The sequence below is a fragment of the Cylas formicarius genome, unplaced genomic scaffold (genome assembly GCF_029955315.1).
Source record: "Cylas formicarius isolate icCylForm1 unplaced genomic scaffold, icCylForm1.1 PGA_scaffold_5__7_contigs__length_24384050, whole genome shotgun sequence".
Taxonomy (NCBI): Eukaryota; Metazoa; Arthropoda; class Insecta; order Coleoptera; family Brentidae; genus Cylas; species Cylas formicarius.
Genome location: NW_026844341.1, coordinates 2,915,572 through 2,940,956, shown reverse-complemented (window position 1 = coordinate 2,940,956; position 25,385 = coordinate 2,915,572). Strand labels below are relative to the sequence as shown.

At 37.4% G+C, this 25,385-nt stretch overlaps 1 protein-coding gene across 1 annotated transcript in view; it reads right to left on the bottom strand.

Moving 5' to 3' along the window:
- The window catches only part of LOC132702563 (uncharacterized), a 200,155-nt gene that overhangs the window by 7,865 nt on the left and 166,905 nt on the right, over window positions 1-25,385 (bottom strand). Inside the window, exons 3-5 of the mRNA XM_060671284.1 lie at window positions 9,458-9,660; window positions 9,121-9,336; window positions 4,002-6,292 (exon numbers count right to left, since the gene is read on the bottom strand). Coding sequence (XP_060527267.1) covers window positions 4,002-6,292; window positions 9,121-9,336; window positions 9,458-9,660 — 2,710 coding nt within the window. The remainder of the gene's footprint in view (window positions 1-4,001; window positions 6,293-9,120; window positions 9,337-9,457; window positions 9,661-25,385) is intronic.

Here is a 25,385-nt window from a genome sequence, read left to right as displayed (position 1 = left end):
GCTAGGTTTGGTTGATTTAAATAGGCTATTGTGATATGTTTTCCAATAAAATCGCAATTTTTAAACAATCTGTCACTATAATTGGCGCACTACCTTCCTACGTCAACTGACGGAGACAAAAAGAAAATGAAAAAAAATCATTATTCTTCTTTCTTGAATATTCCAATTTCAAAAAGATCAAGCTAAAAATGGAATCCTTCCGTAAATTGATAATGTAAAAGCTGCAAATGCAACGCAACTGAGTCACACAACAATCAAAAATATTAAGAAAAGAGGAATCAGAAGCAATAAATCCTTTACCTCCAGAAAGAGGTAAAAAAAGTTACATTATATTTAAACAACAAAATAAGACATATGACGTATGATCTGCCTGGACGACTATGTGAAACTTTCAGGCCACAAAATGATAGAAAGGTTCTTTTGGGAAAGTATGTATTAAAATAAACCTTACGGAATGTAGAGTTTATAGTGATATTTGATTTTTTATCCTTGCTTTTTGTGAGCAATATGAAAAAAAAATAGAAAAAGATAGCGTCAGGGGTTAGTTGTGATAATCAATTTGGGGCAGGTTCTGACTGGCACATCTTACCCCCCCTGTTAGGTATTTTTGAAATATACCTAATGAGGGCTTATAACCGGAAAAGCGAAAGACTCAATACCCCCATAGATGTTTGATCGAGCTTCAGTTGAAGTTTTAGAGAACCATCCATTCCTATGCTCGGTAGCCGAAGATTTCCAAATCAACCGCATGACTTTACAGCGGTTTTGTAAGCGAAAGACAGAGGGTAATCTTTTGAAATACTTGTTTTGTTCTGATGATTATTTAGCTTAACTTGTTAAAATATTTTAAGCAACCGAGCAGAAGTAGGCAACAAAGGAAATCGTCAGTTTCTACCGGATCCTATGGAGAACGAGTTAGCTGATTATTTAATTCAACATTCAAAGTTATATTTTGGGTTGCCGTTATCACGTAGAAGTTCGTCCAAACTGGGTTGAAAATAAAATGTTTCTTAAAGGGTATACCGCTCTGCCTCTGAGAACTCCTGAGGCAGCAAGTCTTAGCCGGGAAATTAGTTTTTATAGAACTAACGTGGAAGCTTTTTTTTCACAATTAGTGGAAGTATTAGACCGTTACAAGTTTGAATCTCAATGCCTCTACAATGTTGATGAAATGGGAATTACCACGGTCGGATAGTTGCTAGGAAGGGGGTTAGGCAAGTGGGATGTCACTTCGGTGGAGAGAAGAGGTAGATTGGTTACATTTTGTTTTGCGGTCAGTGCAAGCGGTAACTCAATTCCCTCGCAAGATCTACAGAGACCACTTTGTAAACAATGGCGGAGTCGCAAATCCGTCTGGCTGGATATCTGAAAATGAATTTCATATTTTTTGCAATATTTTACCAAGCACTCCAGAGCATCAAAAGAATAGCCAGTATTACTTGTCCTGGATAATCATGACATTAGACATCAGACAGGTCAGTATATCCGCTAAAAAAAATACATCAACAGTGCGATTAATTTCTTAATGAGAAACCATCCAGGCAAGAAAATGACAATACATATATGATATTTCCTGCATTGCTAAAGAGGTTTCACCGCCACACCAAATAATATTCAAGTTGGGTTTCGAGTTAGTTTTGGCAACGATGAAATTCTGCCTGCCGCTCTTACCGATAGACCAAATCCAGAAATTATCGAAACAGAGCCGCCCAACAATAACGAGCCCCCGATCATTATTGGATACAAATGATTCCCCAATATCCCTAGAATGCCCTAGGATGCTCAAAAAATGCTCAAAAACATAAACTTAACCTCCGATTTAAATCTACAGATTGCTCCAGAAAGTCAAGTAGATGCGACAAATTTATCCGCACCCCCAGGCATGGGCAAATCATATTTTTCACTGGAAGATATACCAAAGGCAGGCAAAAGGACGAGCACCAAAGAGGACGCGTACGTGGCCGTGCGGCTATTTGGACTGAAACTCCCAACAAGGGCGCGTTAGAAGAAACTGTGACTCAGATGATGATATATAGACAGTCTTTAACGTATTTAGTTATGTCACAACTAACTCCGACAGTGCCACAATGAATCCCTAGAAGGTTACTAGCTTTGTTTTTTTGGAGAACATCTGTTAGTTTTTATTTGTATTTACAAATGTTTGTATTTTTATATAGAACAAATGTTGTAGAATAAAAACAACACAAAACCGTCGTTAGAAATTTGCTTTAAAAAATTATAAAATCACTTTTTTTTTAAATGGCACAACCAACCTCGGTGTCCCTTAATACGCCGACCATAGCTTGCAGATTAAAACCAGGTGATGTAAAAGATTTCGCTTTAGTCATGGCCATCTGGGGACTAACGTTTTTATAGGGAAGTTTGACATTTTGAGGTTAGGTTTATTCAGTTAGGTTTTGGCGAAAGAGTGTTGTTTGTGTTTTTTGTGATAAATTAAAAAAATTGTGACGGTTAAAAATGGAACTTAATCGGGGACATTTTCGTGTAATAATTATTTACAACTTTAGATGTGGACTAACTCAACAACAATGCATCGATGAACTTACTCCTGATTATCGCTGGTTTTTGGACTGGATCGATGGTGAAGTTTTCTTAAGGATGAATTTCGTGAAGGTCGTCCAAGAAAACATTGATACAGTGCGGAAACAGGATCGTCATGCGACTTACAATGAGATTGAGCTATCTTTGGGCATTAGTGGGATCAGCATACATACAATTTTGCATGAACATTTGGCCGTTAAAAAAAATTATTCTCTTTGGATTCCACACAATTTGATAACAGCTCAAAAAAAGACTCTTGTTGATTGGTCAAAGGAAATGCTAAAAAAAATGCGATTGCGGTGCTTCCAAACACGTCTATGATATCGTGACAGGCGATGAATCATGGGTCTAAGCATATGAACCTGAAAATAAGCAGCAGTCGAAGTGTGTGGGTCTTTCAGAATGAGACAAAGCTCACAAAAGTTGTTCGTGAGCGAAGCACCTCGAAACAAATGGTAGTGTGTTGCAACTGTTTCTTTGGTGAAACGTAAAACAGTCAATTCTGAATGGTACACAACCATTTGTTTGCCGAAAGTCTTCGAAGAAATTAGAAAAACTAACCTCCGAAAACGAATCATTCTCCACGACGACAATGGTAGCTCTCACCGATCAGTGCAAACAAAGAACTTTTTGATTAAAAAGGTTGATTTGATGAGCCATCCACCTAGTCCTGATTTAGATTACTTCTTTTTACTTCCATACATTAATAATAAATTACGTGGGCACCAGAAGATGAAAAAAAGCATGTTTTGGAGGTTCCCGACTCGATGTGGGAAAAGTGCTTTGATGACTGGTTTTATCGAGTGCAAAGGTGTATTGATCATCAGGGTCAATATTTTGAGGAACAATAAAGTCATATTTGTTGGTAGCTTATAGTTTTTCATTAAAAATCCCGCCATATAAAAGGTAACCCTCGTAGAATAGAGTCGATTGTTTTGAAAGTCATGAAATTCCAAAAATTATTGTCTACGTGTCCACGGGCTTTCGTATTCCGGTCGAACAAATGAAGAAAGTAAGAAACCGATGGGGCGGGGAAAAACTCTACCAGATTTCCGTATCGGCCGCGGACGCTTTCAACACCCTTAGGCACTTTTCGTTCGTCTCGCGCGGTATCTCGACCGGTCTCGGGGAGCTCAGCAGCATCCTCTGCGCCTGCTCCGCGCTGTAGAGCAGGCCGCACCGCTTGACGCACGCTTTGGGAGCGAGAACCGGAGACACCGTCGGCGGATAATTGATGCTCTCCTTCAGGAGCTCGTCCGCCAGCTCCTTCTCGAAACTATCCCGTTCGTCCGCCATATTTTTCTCGTACGTCTGTATCTTTCGCGGGGTGACGATCGCGCTGTTCGCGATCCGATAACTCTCGCGTCTCTTGACCACCCTCGCCCTGTTATTGACCTGGTTGGGATCTTTCGCGACCCCGCGGCCCAACGACCTCTTACCTCTCGCTTCTTTCGGCGACGCCGCGACCGCTCCCGCCGCTTGGACGTGCACGTATGCTCCCTTCGGGCTCAACGCCCGCCCTTTCGGACTGCCCGGACCGACGACGGCCGTCGGAGTACGCACGATCTCCGTTTGATTTCCTCCGGACGCCCTTATCACCACCTTGCCCGATTGCTCCACCTTCGATACCGGACGAACGTTGGCGGTGGCCCTGGGCGGCATCGACGGACTTGAAACCGGACTCTGTCCGGACTTGATAAACGGGCCCGGCTCGAACGTCGTGTGGCAGCCCTTACGCCTCCTCAAGCTGTCCGAACTGTAGACTACCTTGCCTTCCGCGTCCAAGGTCACTCTGGCGCCCTGCCGCTGCTTGCGTTCCAACGAATCCGCCCCTCCGCCACAGGTGACGTTGTTGTTCTCGTTGACGGGCAGTTCGTCGAGCGACACGTACTCGGCGTCGCGCATTTTTCCGCTCAGCACCGTGTTCAGGTTCCTGTTGATCGAGTCATTCGAGTACGTCACCTCTTTGTTGTTATTGCGCACGTCCGCGATGGTGACGTACTCGCCCTCGTCGACGGCGACAGCCTTGGGCGACTTGCTCCTGTCTCTTTTGCCCGCCAGGCTCGCCAAGTTGGTCCTCAGTTTGCCGAACATGTTGTTCAGCGGCATAAGGCTTGACTTTATGACCGGTTGGGTGACGGTCTTCGCGCACTCCTCCTTGACGGTGACGGTGCCGCCGCTCGGCGAAGGCGCCCGTATAGTTGCCTTCACCGTGGCGGTTTGCGCGTCCGGCCGGTCGATGTTCTCTACCGTCGCGTATCCGGATTTCACGTCAACGCTGACCAACGCCAGTCTGTTGGTGCCGTTCACGTTGGTACTGATGATCCGCGTGTCGAATTTATCGGGATCCACCTTCTCCAAGCTGTTCTTCAAGTTGTTTATGATGGTCTGCTTCTTGTAGGAGGAGTTGCTACTCGATTCGTCGTCGCTGTGCGACGGCGTTATCACGCACATCGACGGTATCCTGCTGGAGTTGATGGTCGTCTTGATCCTGATGCGTTCGATACGTTCGGCGCCCTCCATGTCGGACGATTCGGAAAATTCGAAATCCGAGCCGCTCCTCAAACCGTTCGGACTGCTGACGCTCTCGATCGGCGAACTGGACGTGTTGTGGCCGCTGTCCGGCGACACGTCCCCGTCCGTAGACTTTTTCGCGGCGGTCGTGGTATTGGGACTGCGCTTGATGGTGCCGAAATCCTTCTCCGACGACGATTTCGATAGCTTCGATAGCGAGCTCTTTCGCTCGGGCACCGCCGGTCCGATCACCAGACTCTTGTTACTCTCCGACGCCCTTAACGTGGTGCAAACGGTACCGGCGGAACTCGTCGTCGTCGACGTACTTCCCTTGCCGAATAGTTCGTATTCGTTCTCCGCGGTATTATTCGAGATCGCCGACGTGCTCTGAACGGGACTGGACGGCAGCTCCTCCTCCTTTAACGTTTTCAAACCGCTGTCCATGTGGAAAGAGGTGTAATAGCCTTCGGTGTCGCAGGAGTACACCGAGTCGCCGTCCTCGTGGAGGTCGTGGATTATGTCTGGCGTCAGCGTGCCCTCGCTCGTCACGCTTCCCGACGTGGACGCGTTGAAATTGAACCTCCTGCGGGAGTTGACCGAACCCGGCTGCCCTTGGGGCACGTTCAGCGAGTTGTTGGACGTAGCGGCCGACGTCGTAGACTTGGGTTGCGTCGTGGTCGACGTAATCTCCGAGCCGATCGACGTCCTGCCACTCTCCGAGCTCGCGCTCCAGTTACCCGAAGACGAGTGGATTTCCTCCTTGTTCGTGCCGGTCCTCCTCTGTCGCCGTTGCAGCGAGCTGTCGCGCAACTTCACGGCGATGTTCATCATCGCCGTTAACGTGTTGCCGTTGGCGGGCAGCGATTTTTCTGACGAAGATATCGACGAGTTCCTCTCGTGTGTCTTGCGCTCCTTCTCCAAGTTCCTCTTTCGTCTCGATGCGATCGTTTCGTACAAATTGAAATCGTCCACGCCGTCCTCCGAGTTGGTTTTGGACGCGGCGTTCGTTGCGTCGCTCCTCTCCGAACTTTTGTTCATTAATTTGTCGTATTGGGTTTTGCCCCATTGCTTTAGCGTGTTGAAATGTGACTTTTTCACTTCGATAGATTCGCGTTTGCACGATCGCAGCACGTCGCTACTCTTGCTTCTGGGCACGGTGGCCGTTTTGCCGGCGGTCTCTCGGTGATTCGAGGTGGTCGGCGAAGATGGATCGGTCCTACAGAATTTAACGTCAGGGGTGTTAAATAGTCGGAGGCGTCGATGCCAGTGTGAATATTTGGTTTCGTGTGGAGTAAAAAGATTCAATATTTACAGCGACGTGAAGCATGCCAAAAATGGGTTAATCGACGCGTTGATTATTCACACTGTACACAATGTCTCGGTTTCGTTTAGGGCGGATACGTGATCGAAAGATTGCCCGTTGTTTAAAAGTGTTGAAACAATGAAAATATGAGAGTCAACATTTTTAACATCCTCGAATAATACGGTAATCTGCAATGTGCAACATATCGTATTGTAACTAACTACACAACCATATATTCCGTGGACTCAAAATTGCACAAGCGTACAGTACCTTTTTTTCAAAAAATGGAACCAATTATTAAGAAAAGTTGTTTGTTAAGATAAAAAAATCTTTTCTTATATTTTTTTTAAATAATTTTTTGTACTCCCTTCCCTAAAATACCTAATTATACATCGATCTAGCATACGTCATTTTACCACGCCAGTTTCGTGTCCCACGGATCCGAGCCACCTCGGACATTACCGCACGGATTTGGGATCAATCGGATATCTTTTTTTTTTTGACGTTTGTCAATTCTGACGGTCATGTCAGTAAAAACTAAAAGTCGTAGAAAATAGGATATTATGTAACAAGTGCGGTAAACGAGTGACTTAAAAAGTTTACCAAACGTGTTGCATACTATACTGTTTCTACGACTGTTAGTTTTTGAGTTCATTTTTGCAAAACAACACGAATACATTCACTGACAGGCCCGTCAGAATTATTGACAAACGTCAAAATTCAAACCGTGCGGTGAAAACATCCGACTGCACCTAAACCTGTGAAGAAATATTCCTGAAATGCCCGAAGGGCTCGGATCCGTACGACAAGAAACTCACGTGGTTAAGTGACGCTTCCCGCACGCTAGATCGGTGTAAAATTTTATAGAAGGTAGTAGAAAAAGTATCATATGTAACACATTCGGTAGACTTTTTAAATCACTCGTGACTCAAATGCCGTTTACTGCACTTGTTGTATAATATACTATTAAATACTAGAAATACTAGGAGATTTTGGAATTTTCGTTGTCCTTATTTTTTTGTTTACACAACGTTTCGGCCAGATATACCACTACCCGTTATAAAAAGTTTATGAAAAGTTTTGTTTACAAAAAAAAAAATTTTAGTATTCCTTCATAATCATTGTCATCAAATCAATTTAGCAAATTTTTGTTCCAATTCTATGTAATCAATAAAATTACTTAAGACTTTTTATTTTTTTGTGAAACATAAACCACATCCATATTTAATAAAAATTTTATAAAAATTCTTTTTTAGTACCCAGTTCGTTGTTAATTTTAATAGGCATATTAAGAAATCATCATTTACATAGCAAATGTTTAATTTAAAAATTTTGACAGAACGCTGTAGATGTAAATTACTATTAATTGAAAAACATAATATCTTATCAAAATAATCGCGGATATCGAGATGTAAAGAAACGAGACTTTGAAGTAGTCATTATGACAGTCCGATGACGTTGAGTGTTATTGTCAAATAATAATTGCTTGATTGTTAAGAAATTTTATATCAAATGAACCTTCGAACACAGTTAAGACAGGGTCTTTAGGGTGTAAATCCAATAGGAATGAACGTCTTCAAACTGCGTGTAATAAAGAAAATCAACCAAATTTCATGTTTCAGTTCCGTAAAGAAGATTCTGATGTTTTAAAAACGAGACTATCTTTTTTGATTTTATTTTTTCTCTCATCCGTAAAGAAGATTCTGATGTTTTAAAAACGAGACTATCTTTTTTGATTTTATTTTTTCTCTCATCTAAATATCTTTCAATTAATAATTTTTTTCAAATTTGCCATTTTTCCTATTTTGTTAAATTATGTATGTATGTATGTATGTATGTTAAATTGGTTGAGGTTAGTCCAGAATATTAATATTGTTAAATTCGCCATTAAATGCCGATTTTTTAATATGCATATAAAAAAATCTTAGTTTTAAACATAAGTTATAATTGGAACAAAAATTTGCTAAATTGATTTGGTTTTGAATAATTTGCGACAGTATAACATAACTTTTAATTCTAAACAACTTTTCTTAATAATATTTTAATAATTTTTAAAAATAAGAGTACTTTACTCTTGTGCATTTTTGTATTTGTTCTCCTACCCTCTATGCTGTTTGATTTGGGCGTAATATGCTTTTTTCTGTCCGAAAGTAATTAGTATTTTAGTTTCGCAATTATTGCATAGTAAAATAACAGAAGAAGAAAATTCAATGCTTAGATCAAAAAAAGGATTTTTTTTCTGGAGTGGTAAAAGTTAGCTAAATTTTTTTTTTCAAAAAGCTGCTTGGTTTCATGGATTTAGCAGGTACATGATTTTTTCCAAACTTTATTTCTACCAATTTTGGGCACTCTTAATGTAAAGCCCATATGAGAATACTGTATTAGTTGAAGTCGTTTATCATAGACCATACAATAATGTTGAGGAGGTAATAAACGGAATTGTGTAACGCACCAAATTATTAAATATAACTCACGGTGATTAGTGCAGCTGACTCCACAAAACACCAATGAAACCTATTACGCTTAGGTAGTTATTTTAAGAGGTTTAAGGCCTTACTTCCAATCGTTCAAAATGTTTTGCTAATAACAATGTTATATTTAAAATTTAAAAAATTGTCGTCCGTGGCGTTACTTGTGGGCCATCGGATATATAGATAAATAAACTTTCGATCAGGTACCGTCGTCCTACGCGTTAAGCTTATCCGTGTCTTTAACTAATCGCTGGGAAACAACAAACTCACCCCGCCGTCAGCGCGTCTTGTATCTCTTTCTGATCCGTTCCCGCCAAAGTGTTTCGCCGCCTGCTTCGCGGTTTGCGCGTTCTCCCTTTTCGTTTGACCGTGTCGCCATCTGTCGTCCGATTGCCGATTTCGCCGTTCATGAGCGAGCGGCGTTGAAGTGACATCCGGTCGAAACTGCGACCGGAAACATCGACCGCGACTATTTCCGCCGGGAATCTGTAACGTAAGTGCTCCGAGATGAGCCAGATGGCGCCAAAACACGTTTTTAAAGTTTTAATTCAGACTTGTATCGAGAAATAAGTGCATTAAAAAATTACGCCATGTGCTGTTTCCGTACCTGAGCGCGACTACTTGGAGCTGTTCCTCCGGAGAAGGCAGTTTGTGGTCGACCCCTTCGTCGTCCGAGACGATGGTGCCGTCGGTAGCTTCACCGTCGCTCAGTGCGCCGTTGGTGATACGACTCACGCAGCTGGGTCCCACGGTGACGTCACCGAAGGCTTCGTCCGAAGTCCAGCGTCTTAGATCGTTCATCGTGTCCGGCTAAAAGAAAATTAAACATTAAAATGATTGTACAAATTTTTTACATGACTACTTTCATGGGTACTAAAGTTTACATAAAAATTAAGCCTTTATTCGCAGATATCTAAATGGCGGTGACGTCATTAGACAGTAAACGTCTGACATTATGTGATGTAGTAAACAAAATTGTAGTGCATCGGAAACCATCATTATTTAGTATTTAAAAATGTAATATTTAGAACTAGGAAAAACTCATTGGCGCTCCAACAAAATGGAGGCATTTTTCCGACTGCAAGAACCGCTCTCCCCAAAGGGCGACATTTCAGAGAATTGGAAGCAATTTTGGCAGAAATGCCATATTATATACAATACATTATGCAAAGATGTAGGTTTTTCTAAACTTGACAGCTAATGATGGCTCAGAACTGTTTAACAGTTTTAATATTGCAGAAGGCGAAAATGGAAAAGTTGAAAACCATAACCATTCAAGTTTGACGCCCATTGCTCACCTAATTCGCATGTAACATTTGAACGATTTAAATTTAATAGTAAGAAAAACGGAGACAAAACTTTGACGGTTTTTGAAAAGAACTCTGTAAAGTAGGCGAAATGACGAAATACAAAGATCCAAAATATATGATACGTGATAGAATTGTAATAGGAATTCTTGACAAACGAGTCCCAGAGACGCAGAAAGACAGCAGAAGCTAGTAAATCTCAGATGAAAGTCCTGAAAGGTGATTACTTTTGTTGGTTGTTGGTTTTCTAAGAAACCACGAGTTTCTTTTAATTTGTACTCAGTTAATACACTCTGTGAACTAAGATGTTGACTTTAATTTAAGACTAGAAATGTCCGTAATATTACAGAAAACGCTTGCAACTTGCTCGTAAAATAATTCTCTGTTCTTATCCTTTTCGACTGGCAGTTCCTTATAGTTGTATCATTCCACTAATTTCTTATGTCCCGCTATGATGAAATGAAAATCACTTACCACCTAAAATGTATGGTAACCCTAAAAAATAACACAGCTGTGCAGTGATTTTGATGTTTAAAAGCTGTTTGTTGATTTGTATATTTTTTGGGCCTTTTTTCCCAAAAAACGCGATATTTTTGCTCTATCAATTTTTTTTATCGCGCTCTATATCCTAAAGATGTTATTTTATTAATTTACATAAATATTTATTTATACATTTATACATGACATAAATATGTTTGTTCCATGTTAGACATGATCTTTAAATGAATTGATTTTTATGAAATTAAATGTTATTTGGCAACACTGGATAAAATTAGATTCCTCTGCAAGGCAACAGAGTTGGCGCAGAAGCGTCGATACAGCGTTGTAACCTGCTTATGCGGAGTTTGGTTGTATTGGTCGTCGTGTATTCGCGGCTGTTGTCTTCGTTGTTGCGTATTTATAGTGTTCTAGAACATATACATATAGAAAGAAGATAACTTGAACAATCCAAATAACTTTTTTTATATCTATGGTAGTTATGAAGTAGTAAAGCAAAGGCAAACTATAACTTGTGAAAAATGTATACCACGCTTATTTTAGGTAAGAAGAAATGTTTAAGGTTTGGTATTACTATGGTATGGTGAGAGTCTAGAGATCACAGTGATGATTGTTATTTTTTTTTGTGTAGTGTTTAAGGATTCAACAGCAACATTAAGACACAAATTGTGTAACCCAATCTTGACTTTACTATTAACTTTACTAACCCAATCTTGACTTTACTAATCGACCCGTTCCTCATACACCACATGTATACCGCCCCAAAAGAACTAGAAAACATCATACCGGGATCGCGAAAAAGATTTATGTAAATATTTTACCCAGGAAGTAACTCTGGTGTATTGCAACAATATTCCTAACTTAGTTTTAAAATTAGGCAATGCGCAAGGCAATGTAAAAGAAGCATGGCGCCTGTTTATTGACTCAAGTAGGCGTAGTAGTTGTACATTCGGTACATTTAAAAGAAACGTATGAAAATTTAGGATTTCTTTCGAAAAAAAAAAACTATCAATATGTGGTGGACGCTTTGTAGTGACCTTAAAGTTCTGTGCAAGCTCGTAGGACAACAAGGGGGTTATACAAAATTTCCATGGTTTATTTGTGAGTGAGATAGTCGGACAAGAGATAGACACCGGACTCAAATAGAATGGCAATCTAGAACAAGCCTTATACCTGGTAGCAAAAATGAATTACGTTGACCCAAAAAAAAATTACTGCTTCCTCTTCAAATCAAACTTGGCTTGATGTAGCAGTTTGTTAAAGCCTTAGACAAAAATGTATTCAGTGTTTCAAATATTTGTAAAAGTAGGTATTTTTGTTCGGCCGCAGATAAAACATTATGCAAAGACAGGGACTTTCAAAACACAATGAGCAATGTCGAGAAAAACGCCTGTGTTTCGATAAGTTGGGAACTCTAGGGACGAAAACTACGAAAGTATTGTTCAAAATATGTTACAACACTTTCATCGTGTAGGTTCTAATATGGGTTTGAAAGTGCATTTCCTGTTTTCACACTTGAACTATTTTCCTGAAAAATCTTGGAGCAGTTAGTGAAGAACAAGGACTATTTCTGGATGTTGCGCCCTTAAAAACACACATCCGAATATCCGGACAACGCAGCAAAAAGATGAAGATTTCACTCAAAAAAGTCTGAGTAAAGTTTTTGCAAATAAACCTTGCGTGATACAAATAAATGCATAGATTTTTGAAATCAGTTTTCAAAATAAAAACGTCTGTCAAAAAGTTTAATTTTGGAGACACAATCAGATAATCAGACTGGATATTCTTCGGACATCTACCGCTAGGTGGCGGTTTGTATGATTCAAATTACATTGCGCTCAGCCAGTCAGTTTGAATTGCGTGAAATTTTTGGTTCATATTTTTTGTTTATGCTTTGTGGTTTTTGGATTATTGCGAGCTTTGTGTTTAAACTACAATGGAGGCTTAATAGAAAACGTGTCGTGGTCCTGATATATTCAGGAAGTAATATAGGTTTCCAATAAACGATGTTTCTCTGTTCAATAACGGCAATTTCAATAACAAGGGGCAAGAACAAACATATAAGTCTTATAAAGGATGTGATTTCCATTTCACGGAATATGATAAATTAGCAGGAACCAAGAGGGCCTTATGGAAAACAGGTTTTCCAAGTATGCTGAAATCCGAAAGTAATAATTACATCTACTTTTACTAACTGCTTAATTGTAAACAATAATTATTTTGTGGTTCCTTAAATTTCTGACGAAACTGGTGTGTTTGTCGCGAAAATTCATCAGTCATCTGCCGACGAAAATAACTCCCAAAAAGTATCCGAACACTCGTTATTAGGAAATTTTAGTTGAGCTTTTATTCGAGGATTACGCTTACTTTGAAATCGGCCTGTATTTTTGTTGCATGTACTTGTCTTAAAACGCACATATCAGAAATGTATAATATTAAATAAACCTAAGTGTATATATACGTACCATTTTTTAAAAATTTGTTCAGTAGCTTAAAAAACATATTTAAAACGGATTCGTATTTATTGTACATAGTTTAGCAAACGTTGTTGAAAAATTATTGTATTTCTCCTTATCAGAAATCATAAAATATTGCAGGAAAATATCCTTTAATTTATCTTTTCTCTAATAGATGGCAGCGCCATACTTAAAAACAACGGATTTCTTTACCGTCTCTTTTAAAACGCGACACCGCTATGGCGCTGGCGCTTTTGACAGCAAATTATTGTGGGTTTCCCTTCTAGTGTGTGTGTTATATACAATTTAAATATCCTCAGCCATATGAGTTCCATCCAACCTTTTTTACATCTTCAACTAAATTTTTGGGGTTGGTTCTCTAAATAATAGTATATATTTTAATTATTTGTGTTATAAAGCAAATATTAGGCATTTTATAGAAATATAATATTTTAGACATATAGACATTCTTCAATGTATAATATTTCGAAAGTCAATCAGTTCAACTAAATTCTTAAAAGGAATAGTTTGGAACCACCATGATCGACTTTAACTAATTGCATTGCCGGTCGGTTCTCTATTTATCGCTGAAAAAAAAAAAGAAAGTCGATTATTTAGGAGCGTCCGGTTTCGCCTCGAATTATGTCGAAACTCGATAAAAAAAGACGCCGTCATAAAAGATTTCCTTCATTAATTTTCGTTAAAAGTTTGCCTCAGGCAACAGGACAAAAGCGCTCAGCGCTTTTTCGGCGGAATAAAATGCTAAAAGCCCGCGCCGCTGCATTTTCGAATTTTATTTATTCACAATAATTATCAGACTTATTTTATTTATACGTCAAAACATGATACATTACGATATGATACTGTTCTTGTTTCAGTTACCGAATGGTGGCAGCAAATTTTTTGTCCTGGCTGAAAAGAAAATTTATTTGGTTGGTTTTTCATATAGAAAACGAAAATTACCAAGTATAAGAAAAGTTTTACAATTATTTTTCTACAAGCATACAGATTATAACCTCTCAATCCGACAGTGTGTTGATGAAGTGATTCATGATGTTATGAAAGTTTGGAAACTTACTGGTATTTATGTCTGTCAACCATATAACGCTTACTAAAATCATGAAAGTTTATCGAGAGTGGGAACTTAAAAAAAATCTAAAAAAAAAACAAACTTAGAAACAAAAAATTACGGAGCATACATTTAAAAATCGCCTTCAAAATTTGTTTGATGTATCTAATCAACTCAGTCTAAATATTTAAATGAAGAATTTAAAACGTCAAATCGACATAGTATTTTTTTAACTTCTGCAAACTTAGAAGTTTCGACAGATACTCTAATGAATTGTGAGTTTAGAATCTGTATGCTTGTAGAAAAATAATTGTAAAACTTTTCTTATACTCGGTAATTTTCGTTTACATAATTTTCTACACGAAAAACCAACCAAATAAATGTTCTTTTCAGCCATTTTACTCATAATAATTGAAATTACTGAGAGCCTTAAAGAATGACAATACACAGTAATTTTTTAATATATGTGTTACAGACACTGATACTTTGACAACTGTACCGCATGATCTAATACAATTAGTGCTGCCACCTACACTACGTACTGACAACCATTCTAAAATTTCAAATTCATAGAAATAAAACACTGCCTATTAATTAAGATAAAAATTTTGAGAAACTATGTAGATAACAAATTATTAGGAGCTATTTCTGAAAAGTAGTAATTTTTAAACAGGTGTAATTAATCTTCTTTTAATGATAATCATACTTTGTTATACGACTTTGGAAAGTTTAAAGACTCAACTTTAACGATATAAATTGGTTTTTTGTAAAAAAATCGCAAACATTATACGTAAATTTAATTTTAATGTTATGAAACTAAAATAAAAATAGCGACCCCTTAGAGTTGAGCTACAGGGCTCATCTTTGATGAGGATTTTTTTATATCAAAAAGAAACATTTGAGAGGGTAAGAGCTAAAAAAAAAATAAAAAATTTTTTGCAGCATCCTAATGTGGGCAACAAACCTCAAACTCTATGAGTTATTCAGATTTAAACAAGGTGAGACCCCTGCGTGACTCCGATCGGATTTTTTCAGCTTTGAAATTTGCACTTACTATTATTACCCTTTACAAAGATTCTAGATTGGTTAATTTCCAAATAAATAAATATCAGGAAAATTGAGGACGCGTGTCTCACGTTTACCAACAAAACACAATTTTTATTTCCCGATAAAGATAATGTTAATAACAATTAACGGGATTTCGAGATGTCCGAAAAGTCACTGCGTAAACACATTTCGTTAATTCAATTTAAGAAGCCGTATCTGTTTAATAGTGCCGCAATGATATCGCCGTCTCCTTTGGAACGCCGAGATATGCCACACAAGCGTAATCGTTTTTATGCGCACTTTTGTACAACTCTTTTATAACGATTTTAATTCTTTTAATCGGGTTAATAAATGCCTCTGTGAATGGCCGAAGATATGGTGAAATATTAACTTTTACGGCCCGTTTTCTTAATGAATAACGCCGAAGAGAGTCCGCGATAAGATCTGCTGGACGTTGTTGACTGAGTGCGCCGGGGTGATTATATACAGGCCGAACCCGAAGTTGAAAGTTCTCGACTATGATTATTAAAATAAACGATGTTGTCTAAAAACTTGAAAATAAAAAACCCCCTCTTAATGTATACCTTAAAACTCTTACTTACTTAAAACTAACCAAACCTTTGTTATCCGGTTTATTACCACAAGAAATTAATGTGGATATGGTACAGCTCCCGGCTGAATACGCATCCTCGTAACATGTGGTGGAGAACTGAGTAAAATACTTTAAACTGGACAGGGAGATCTGTGAATAAACTGCTGTCGGAAAATAGACAGAGCACGGTAAAATTGGTGGCTCATACTGTGATTTTTCAATAGGTAGTGTAGCGAAAAAGGTTCCAAAATGTTCTATTGACACTCCTTGGTGTTCACTAATATGATCATGAGACAAAATGTTGTAGAGGCAATATTTGAAGGTATGGAACCTATGTTTATCTTTGTAGATTATTGATCACTTGGGGGGGGGGGGGGGGTTGTAAGGTATATAGAAGCGCAATACGCAGCCTCTCGTATACAAATGCCAACCTCACCTACACGAGCTACAACTTTAGTTGTTCGGTACACCGTGTCTACTAACTAACGAGGATTTTATTTAATCGTGTCTGAACTACAACTTGTGACTAGAAATTATAAGATATTGTTCATATATCACTCCAGTGTCTGGCGCATTTCACAGCATTTTCATTGCACGTCCAAAGGTCCCGGATTACATGAGGCTTGTAGGGGTTGACACGCTAGAAGGTGCTCCATTGTCTGGGATTGTCCTCCTTTCCTCTTTCACATGTCCCCATTTCAGGGGCTTGTTCTTGGATCTCCCCATTTGGCATTCGAGTCGGTTGAGGGTTTTCCAGGTACCCCAGTCTAAGTCAGAGCCTGCAGGAAGTTTTTCTTTTGTGTTCCAGGTTGGAATGTCGTTGACTGCTAGGCGCTGTTCACATTTTGCCTCCTTGGTAGCAGTTTTAGAGCCTGTGACGGGCTGTGTAGATTGCATAAAGCCTCGCCTTGATTTCAGTCTGGCCGCTGCCGGTATATACTTTTTATGGAGAATGTCTGGTGTCTTCACATTGTCTGCTTCGTTCCGCCATGGCTAGGGTTTCCCTACGTATTTGCGGTGCTGCAATTCCGGCTAGCATGTAAAGCTGATCAAGTTTAGTGGGTTTTAGGTATCCGGTTATTAATCTAGACAAGTCATTCAGGACAGGGTCCAGTCTATGGGCATGTGATGATCTCACCCATACGGGGAATGGGATGCATACTCGGCTGCGGAGTAGCACAGTGCGAGGTCCGAGGAGTGCAGAACGTTAGGGTTTGCCTCCCATCGAGCATTAGTCAGTTTCCGAAGAATGCCGTTTCTGGTGTTGACTTTGGCCTTGGTTTTATCGATATGCTTTCTGAACGTTAGGGAGCGGTCTAATGCAACACCTAGATATGTTGCAGTCTGACTGAGTTCCATTCTATTTGTAGTTCCCTTCTCGCCTGCCGGTTATTGAGGTGGAACGACAGGAGACTACCAGTTGACCAAAGTGATAAAAACAATGCTATCTAACAGAAGATACTATGTAGAGTGCCAAGGAACGAGAAGCCGTTGGAGGAACCAGAAGAAAGACCTTTCCCAAGGTAGCGTGCTAGCACCCATGCTTTTCAATGTTTATACCAATGACCAATCAATCGGCCCATCAACAAGAAGCTTTAGATACGCCGACGACGTAGTTATCACCTGCCAGTGAAAAAACATCGCAGAGATAGAGGAGCAGATAACAGAATCCCTATCAAGACTGAATGATTATTACAGATCAAATCAGCTCCGCCCAAATCCAGCGAAAACTAACTAGTATATGGCGACCGAATGACTACCGGGATAAGTAGTCCCCCACCTAAGGGTCAACAGCTTTGGGTGGAGGAACCATTAGGGGGAAGGACACCGCATTGTCCTGAGGTTGAGAAATCGATCTCAAAGGCGGAAGAATCACTGTAAAGATCAACGGCATTGAGCTGTAAAAGGCAAGGTAAAGATCTACTGGACATCTCAAGAATAATCAACATGGCTATCTTCAAATCAAATCAGTCCGGAATTTCAACCTCCCCAATCGGATCTCCGGGGGGAGCACGTTTGAACAGTAGAATGAGAAATGATAGCATTAAAATAAGACAACCTAGCAGAATATGTACTTGGAACATTAAGACCATGGCTCAGAAAGAAATGGATCGCCTAAAAATAGAAATGATGGCGAGTTACTGCGACATTGAATATATTACTCCGGAACAACGGATGGAAGGTACGAGCATGGTGTAGGAAGAATCATACAGAAAAAAGTGGCTAAACACGTTATCAATTTTATACCTGTGAATGAAAGGATTATGCTTCTTCAAGTAAATACTTCGCCTGTGAACACTAATATAATTCAAGTTTACGCACCCACCACAGAGCATAGTGATGAAGAAGTGCAAGTATTTTATACCAAGATTCACGACTTGATAAGAAAGTTGCCGAAATATAAAGTCCTAATACTAATGGTAGACTTTAACGCTAAAGTAGGCAGAGGAAGAATGGGCGGACATATTGCGCCTTACAGACTTGGAGATAGGAATGACAGAGGAGAAACTCTCAGTATATTCATAGCCGAACACAACCTAGTTATACTAAACACATTCTACAAACTACCACCAAGACGAATATATACGTGGAAGTCATCCAGAGATAATGGAAAGGACATAGTTTTACCAGTGTAAAAACATATAGAACTAAACTAAATAGAGTACAAACACGATGCACGGTAAACATACATACATACAAACATAACATACGAGATCAGGTAACACAAATCTTTAATGAGAAGTGCATCCAGATAAAGGAAGTATTTAACGACCCGAATCAGCAAATCCAGGCACTAAAGAGAACGGTGGAAAATCTCAAAAAAGAACTACTAAAAAACGACAATGACAACAGAAAATCTTGGATAACAGAAGAAATCCTACAGCTTATGGAAGTAAGAAGAAAACACAGAACGACATTACAAAATACCAACAACTCAACAGACTAATACAAAGAAAGGTTAGAGAAGGGAAATAAAAAGATATAGAAGGAAAATGTCAAGAAATTGAAGAGCTACAAAGTAATCTGATGAATTCAACGTACACAAAAAAGTTAAAGAAAGAAGTGGAACGTATAAGAAAAAAACCGTAAGTAAGCTATTCAACGAAAGCGGAAAATTGAATTGTGAACGAAAAGACATTAAAGACACATGGGAAAAATATATAAAAAATCTATTCCACGATATGTTTGCTTTATTGATTATGAGAAAGCGTTTGATAAGGTACAACACGAGAGGATGATGCAAGTATTGAAGGATTGAAGGAATGGATGACAAGGATATTAGAATCATAAGAAACTTATACTGGAATCAAACAGCTATCATAAAGTCTGATACAAATAAGGAAGTCAATGTCATTGCTATATAACGTGGCGTTAGAGAGGAATGTATTTTCTTCTTTAATCTTCAACTTGTACTCGGAGGAAATATTCGCTACAGCCTTGAAAAATATCGACAATGGAATTCTACTGAATGCAGAACGTATTAACAACATTCGATATGAAGACGACACTGCGGTGTTCGCTGATAGCTTGAATGGCTTGCAAGAGTTAATGAACAGGATAAACGACGCCAGTGACCAATATGACCTAAGCATGAACATTAGTAAAACCAAGTTCATGATAATAACTAAACAAAATATCCAAAACTGTCAACTGTTCATTAGAGAAAGATGGGAACGGGTTCCTAAGTTCACTTATCTGGAAACGACAATTAATGAACAATGGGATCACTTTCAAGAGGTTAAGTGCAGAACAGACTCTTAAGATGCTACGTTTTCGCAACGGTACTCTACGGGGTGGAGTCGTGGACACTAACCGAGGCAACACAAAAAAGGCTGGAAGCATTTGAAATGTGGCTGTACCGAAAAATTCAGAAGATTTCATGGCTGGACCGGGCATCAAATGAGTCAGTGCTGGAGAGAATGAACAACGAAAATGAACAGATAAGCATTATAAAAAGAAGAAAACTTGAGTACCTGTATGTCTTCTTTATTGTGTTTTTTTGGCAATTATGTCTTCTTTTTTTCCTATTTCTTAGAGGCCTTCCAGTGGTTTTTAATTCAAAAGATAAACCATTGTTTCTGAAGTTAAAGCGCTTAACCATCGTGTGGCACGATCACTATGCTGGTTTTTTAAATTTTTCTTTTTTTCTTTTTTGTTTCTAACCAAAACTTTTGCACATCGTCTGCCGAACGAAGTCGAATATGATTTGGAATTCTTTAAATCCCCGTTGAAATAAAATAAAATAATATGCGTCCGACGCCACTGCTCTTCTAAATATGTAACGCAGAACAGGAAATCGGCTGGCCTATTATTCCGGGACGATCTTTGGCGCCGCATGGCGAGAAAATTAAATGAACGTATCCACTTCCTCCTTCTCCTCCTTTGCGCCATCTCTTTCGCCATTAACAGCGAAACGGAAAACCAGGACATTTTCGACCGATTAATGGCGTAATATTGGGAACAATAATTTCTTTTATAAGGGACTTAAGCAATGTAAGATATTAAAGATATAAGAGATAGATAAAGATATGATATAATATAACCCTCAAGGCTGAAAAGGAACGTGGAAATTATATACAATACAATATTGTAATTGTTAAGTGATAATGTACATATAGATCACAACGTTCTTCTATATCTTCCGATTTCCTTTCTCTAATCTCTATGTCTATCCCTTCACTCCAAATTTTTCGTGGTCTCCATCAAAATTTGCTACTGCTATTGCTGTATTTACATTTCGTTTGCATTTATACAGTCTTCTACAATCATCTGTTAAGTGTACGTAAATAAATAATTAATGATTATTGTCATTGTTTTTGATGTGACACTCGTTCGCTACACAACATTTTTTACTTCGAGTTTGATCTTTAAGAAAATTGTGTGGATGACCTAAAAATTAAAAAAAAAGTATATAGCCCAATAAAAAATGCTGGAAATTATTTTGAAATTGCCACCAGAGCCGTAATTACTAAATTAATTTTCAAAAATTCCTAACGTTAACCATAGATAACGCGCGTACTATTGTATGGCTGAGACAATTTTTTTTTTATTCAATGTTACTTGCTCTATCTCTGCAAGGAAAGTAGTGGGGGTGTTCCAACATTTCCTTATATAAATGTGATTTCTCCTAAAAAGGCTTAACATACTTTAGTACTCTTCAAGTCACTAAATAAAGGCCGAACAAGCTAGTGAAAAACACATTTCAACATATTTATCTTAACCTAAAATGCGACTAAAGGAGAAATTTACCAACTAAAACGCTAATTTATTATTTAGGGTACCAAACGATATTTACAATCAAAATAACATTTTGTTTTTATGTTTTACATTTTTTTCCAAATCTTTATTATTGTCATAAGTTTCTTACAATTAGCTTTATTCAACTAAAATTATTAAATTGATGAATACTAACCAATTCCATTATATATTGAATTATTTGAATAATAAAAATTGTATTGAATCAGTATTTAAATACGTCAATAGTTAATAAAATTTGTTAATTGCCGACAATAGTGCTTTGTGATTAAAACATATTAACGGGGTAAATGGTATTAAGATGAATAAAAAAAAGACTTTAAATATCGAATTTTTTATAGCGTTAAATTCTATTCATATTTAGAATAACGATACTCAAATGACTTAAAAAAAAGTCCTATTCAAACATTTTTTTTTAATTTTTGTATTCGCCGAATTTTAAAATTCAAAATTACGCCTCTGGTCATTTCTGAATCTCGTGACCGATCTACTTACTTTTTTTTTTTTGATTTTACGATCGTCTGTTCCCAGAAGACCGTATATCTCGTTGCCGTTACTGGGACACCCTGTATGTCATGGGTGATTGTTAAAAATTTAAATTATATAGGAAAACAAAAAAAATTTTTGGACAGCTTCTTGTTCCTACTTTTAGTTCCTTTCCTAAGTTAAAAATATATACAATAGGTAAAATTCAAACCTTACTCTACATTATGAGATATTAAATTTCGCACAATAGGTTAAATTCAAACCTTACTCTACATTATGAGATATTAAATTTCGCAGAATGGTACATATAGCCATCAATAATTTCGAAACAAAAATTCTTCCATCCTAGACGCAAAATTCCTTTTTTTGTACTCGTTTATTATTGCTCAATCTCTGGTGATCAGTGGAGCGATGACGCGGGATTTTTCATTCGCCCTGCATTCGTACGAAGCAAGAAACTGTGCAGAGACTATAAAAAAAATCAAATGATTAGTTACGGTCTGGCGAGCGCGTTTATTTAATTGGAGTTTACTGCACCCGTTTCAGTTTTATAAAAAAATAGGGTTAATGTTAATATTCGCGGGCCCCGGAAGTCGTGATCCAATTGATAAAGCCTGAGGAAAGTGTGTTTATCCGTTTTTGTTTCAATGCTCCACATTATCAACAATTATTATAATGTCAGACCTCCGAACCTAAACAACCGAACAACAACTATATATAATAACATATTCAAAGGAGATTGGGTTTATACAACACATTCATAGTTCTAATCATAATCGTATTGATAACCTTAATCTATTCAACATAATCCCAACCATAACTTTTCGGGACAGACAGTTTACAGATGACAGCCGTTTTTTACACCCTAATCTATCTTTTTACATTGATATCTGTACAGATTTGCTCATAATAGGATGTTACTTCCTCTCAAAACCTAGAAAAAAATCAAAGGCAAAGGCTGTTATATATTTTAATTGTTATATTATTTCTACAGAGTGGTTCCACCAACGATCTTCTTATTTTAAACCGAACACTCTGTGTACTAATAATATCTTACTTGTAACTACCCTGTCTGACATATGATTTCCGTAAAAGCCATTTTTGAAAGTGGAAACATCCCACCATCCCACATCGCTATTTTGGCTTGGTGCGACTTTAAAAATCATATTTGACAGTTTTCTGCCCTCTAACTTAGTTATCTTTATTTTTATTATTATTTTAATGCAAAAAAATGATTTTATGTTTTTACAACCGTTTTTCTAAAAAAAAACAAGTAATATGGAAAATAGTTATAGTGAAAGAAATTTAAAAAATAGTTTTGATTATCAAACTCTTGACTGGAACCTTCGGCACTGTACTAACACACAATAACGCGTTTTACCACAAACCGAAACTTAATTTTAAGTACTCGACGCGTGTTTCGCCAACCAAGTTGGCATCTTCAGGAGAAGATTAAATAAAACAGTTTTAATCTTCTCCTGAAGATGCCAACTTGGTTGGCAAACTCGCGTCGAGTACATAAAATTGAGTTTCGGTTTGTGGTAAAACGCGTTATTGTGTTAGTTTTGATTAGTTTGGTTCATTGAAAATTTTTTTTATGAAATGGTTCAATTAATTTTCAAACCATATTATTTTCTTTCTTGTAGGTTTTGGTTCATCTGAATATTATTTTGAAAATATAAATTGTAAAAATGACAGTAAATAGTAGGTGCCATTACTGTAATGTTCGTTCTTTCCATTTGCATATTTTCAAAAATTCAAAATATAATTCCAATATCTTTTTACCGCCTTTTTGGAGTAATGCTTTTAGCTAAACATTATTTAGTGCAATTGCGTTATGGGAAATCGTACTGTTTCCACATATTCTTAGAATGTTGAAAAATATTTTTCCATAATAGTTGTATATCGTAGAACAAATTTTGGTTTGGTTACTTTTGGTGAGTTGCACAAATTTTTTTTGAATCCCCGTATTATTCTCTACATTTTTTCTCTGAGTTTTGAGGCCTTTAAACGAAATATAAGACGGTGTTCATCCATTAAAATCCAAATCACAACTTGAACACTTTTCTTTGTTATGTTGGAAAGACTAGTTTCTAAAAAAAGTAAATAAATAAATTAAGAATGTTCGAAAATATCACTTGGGAAAATTTTTGTGACTTCAAGTTTGATTTTAATCATTTCAATTTTTTTTTTCAAATTTCTAGGACGCCTACAAACACAATATTTATTGTTTAGCCAAGTGGGCATAAATGCATTTTAAAAGTACACGATTATAACATTTATATTAACAGGAAAAGGCGCCTTTATTACCTGTCATAAATTTGCCGAACCGTTCACAATACAAGAAATTGATTTTCTAACTGATTTTTCTTGAACCCAGCCTAAAGTCCATTGATTTTCTGTCCTCATTATCTGAAGAGGTATGCCACTTTCGTAAATTAACTAGACCGAATTTTAAATTATGGCTTAAGATGAAGATGTTTAAAGTGGATATCATAAATTTAAAATAGAAAAAAATGTTAGTAGTGAAATAGTCTTCCGAATTCATGTCGTTATTTTTCCAATATGGGGGATTATTCGTCTTTTCACTTTTCTTGAAGGCACCTTTTGAAGCCTTGCATGAAAGCTAAGCGAGCACTGGTTATATCTGGTACGTCGTACTACATTGTTGGTGCTATATTAACCTTTATTAATCCACGATTAAATAAAAAAGATTAAAAAAAAACTCTTCTTCTTATCTTTCTCTCTTTCATCGCTTCCAGTAAAATTGCTTTATACCGTTATGCCATTCTCAGAAAAAATTTTTTCATTTCTTACTTGGTCTCTTCTCGAGCCTGTGATTGCGATTATTGTTCCACGTATATGGACAAATTTATTCCGGTTTTATTCGATTTCGAGACCATAACTGGACGAGATGTGCCCTGCGTGATATTGAAAGCGTTTTATTTGTTCTAAAATTTTATTATCTGTGACGATTTTTGAAAGTGTTATATATATAAAGGCTATAGTTTTCTCTTCACCTTGAGAGTCAGAGCGTCTACGTATAAAATTATATTAAATGTGGTATTTTTGACTATGGGGATTCCAGATCAATATTTCAATTTCCATTTTTTAATGATATGATCAATGTCAATATGGGATTATTTTCTTACCAGTATTTATCACACTGACTATAGCTTTTACTAGGTACTGAAACGTACTTCACCATAGCTGCGCTGTATTTAAATTATCGAAAACTTTTTCAAAATGGATAAACAATCTCTGTTAAACTCTAAAAACATGTTATTGTTGACCGTCCTTTTCTACTCCCCATAGATGTTTCTATTATGTTTTCGGATATTACTTTTAATCTGTTATTTAGAATTTTAGCCTATATTTTATATGGCGAGTTCAATAAGCTGAATTTGTACATTCACCCTTGTTTTTACACCAAATATTCAAGAGATACATACCTCCATGTTTCTCATTCGCTTTTGCGTTTAGTGCACCGTCAGTTCCCTTAAATCTACTACATTTAATCCATTTAATCCAATAATCCCCACTAAAACTTTTTGGTTTCTGGGGGAATTTCATTTGACAAGATCTCTTTATCATACCAGAGTATTTTTGTAATGTTTTAAACATTTGAAGGTGACTTTTTGCTTGCTAATTTAAAGTTTTCATTAATTTTTATAGGCAAGTCTTTGTTTACCCATGAATATCGCTTGCTGTGTGGCTAATATGTAGATTTCAAGACACTTTTTTCTAATTCCTCTTTTGTTTGTTGGGTCATTCTTCTTCTAACAGTAGTGAACTTTTTTTCTTCTGGACTTTTCTTCATAAGA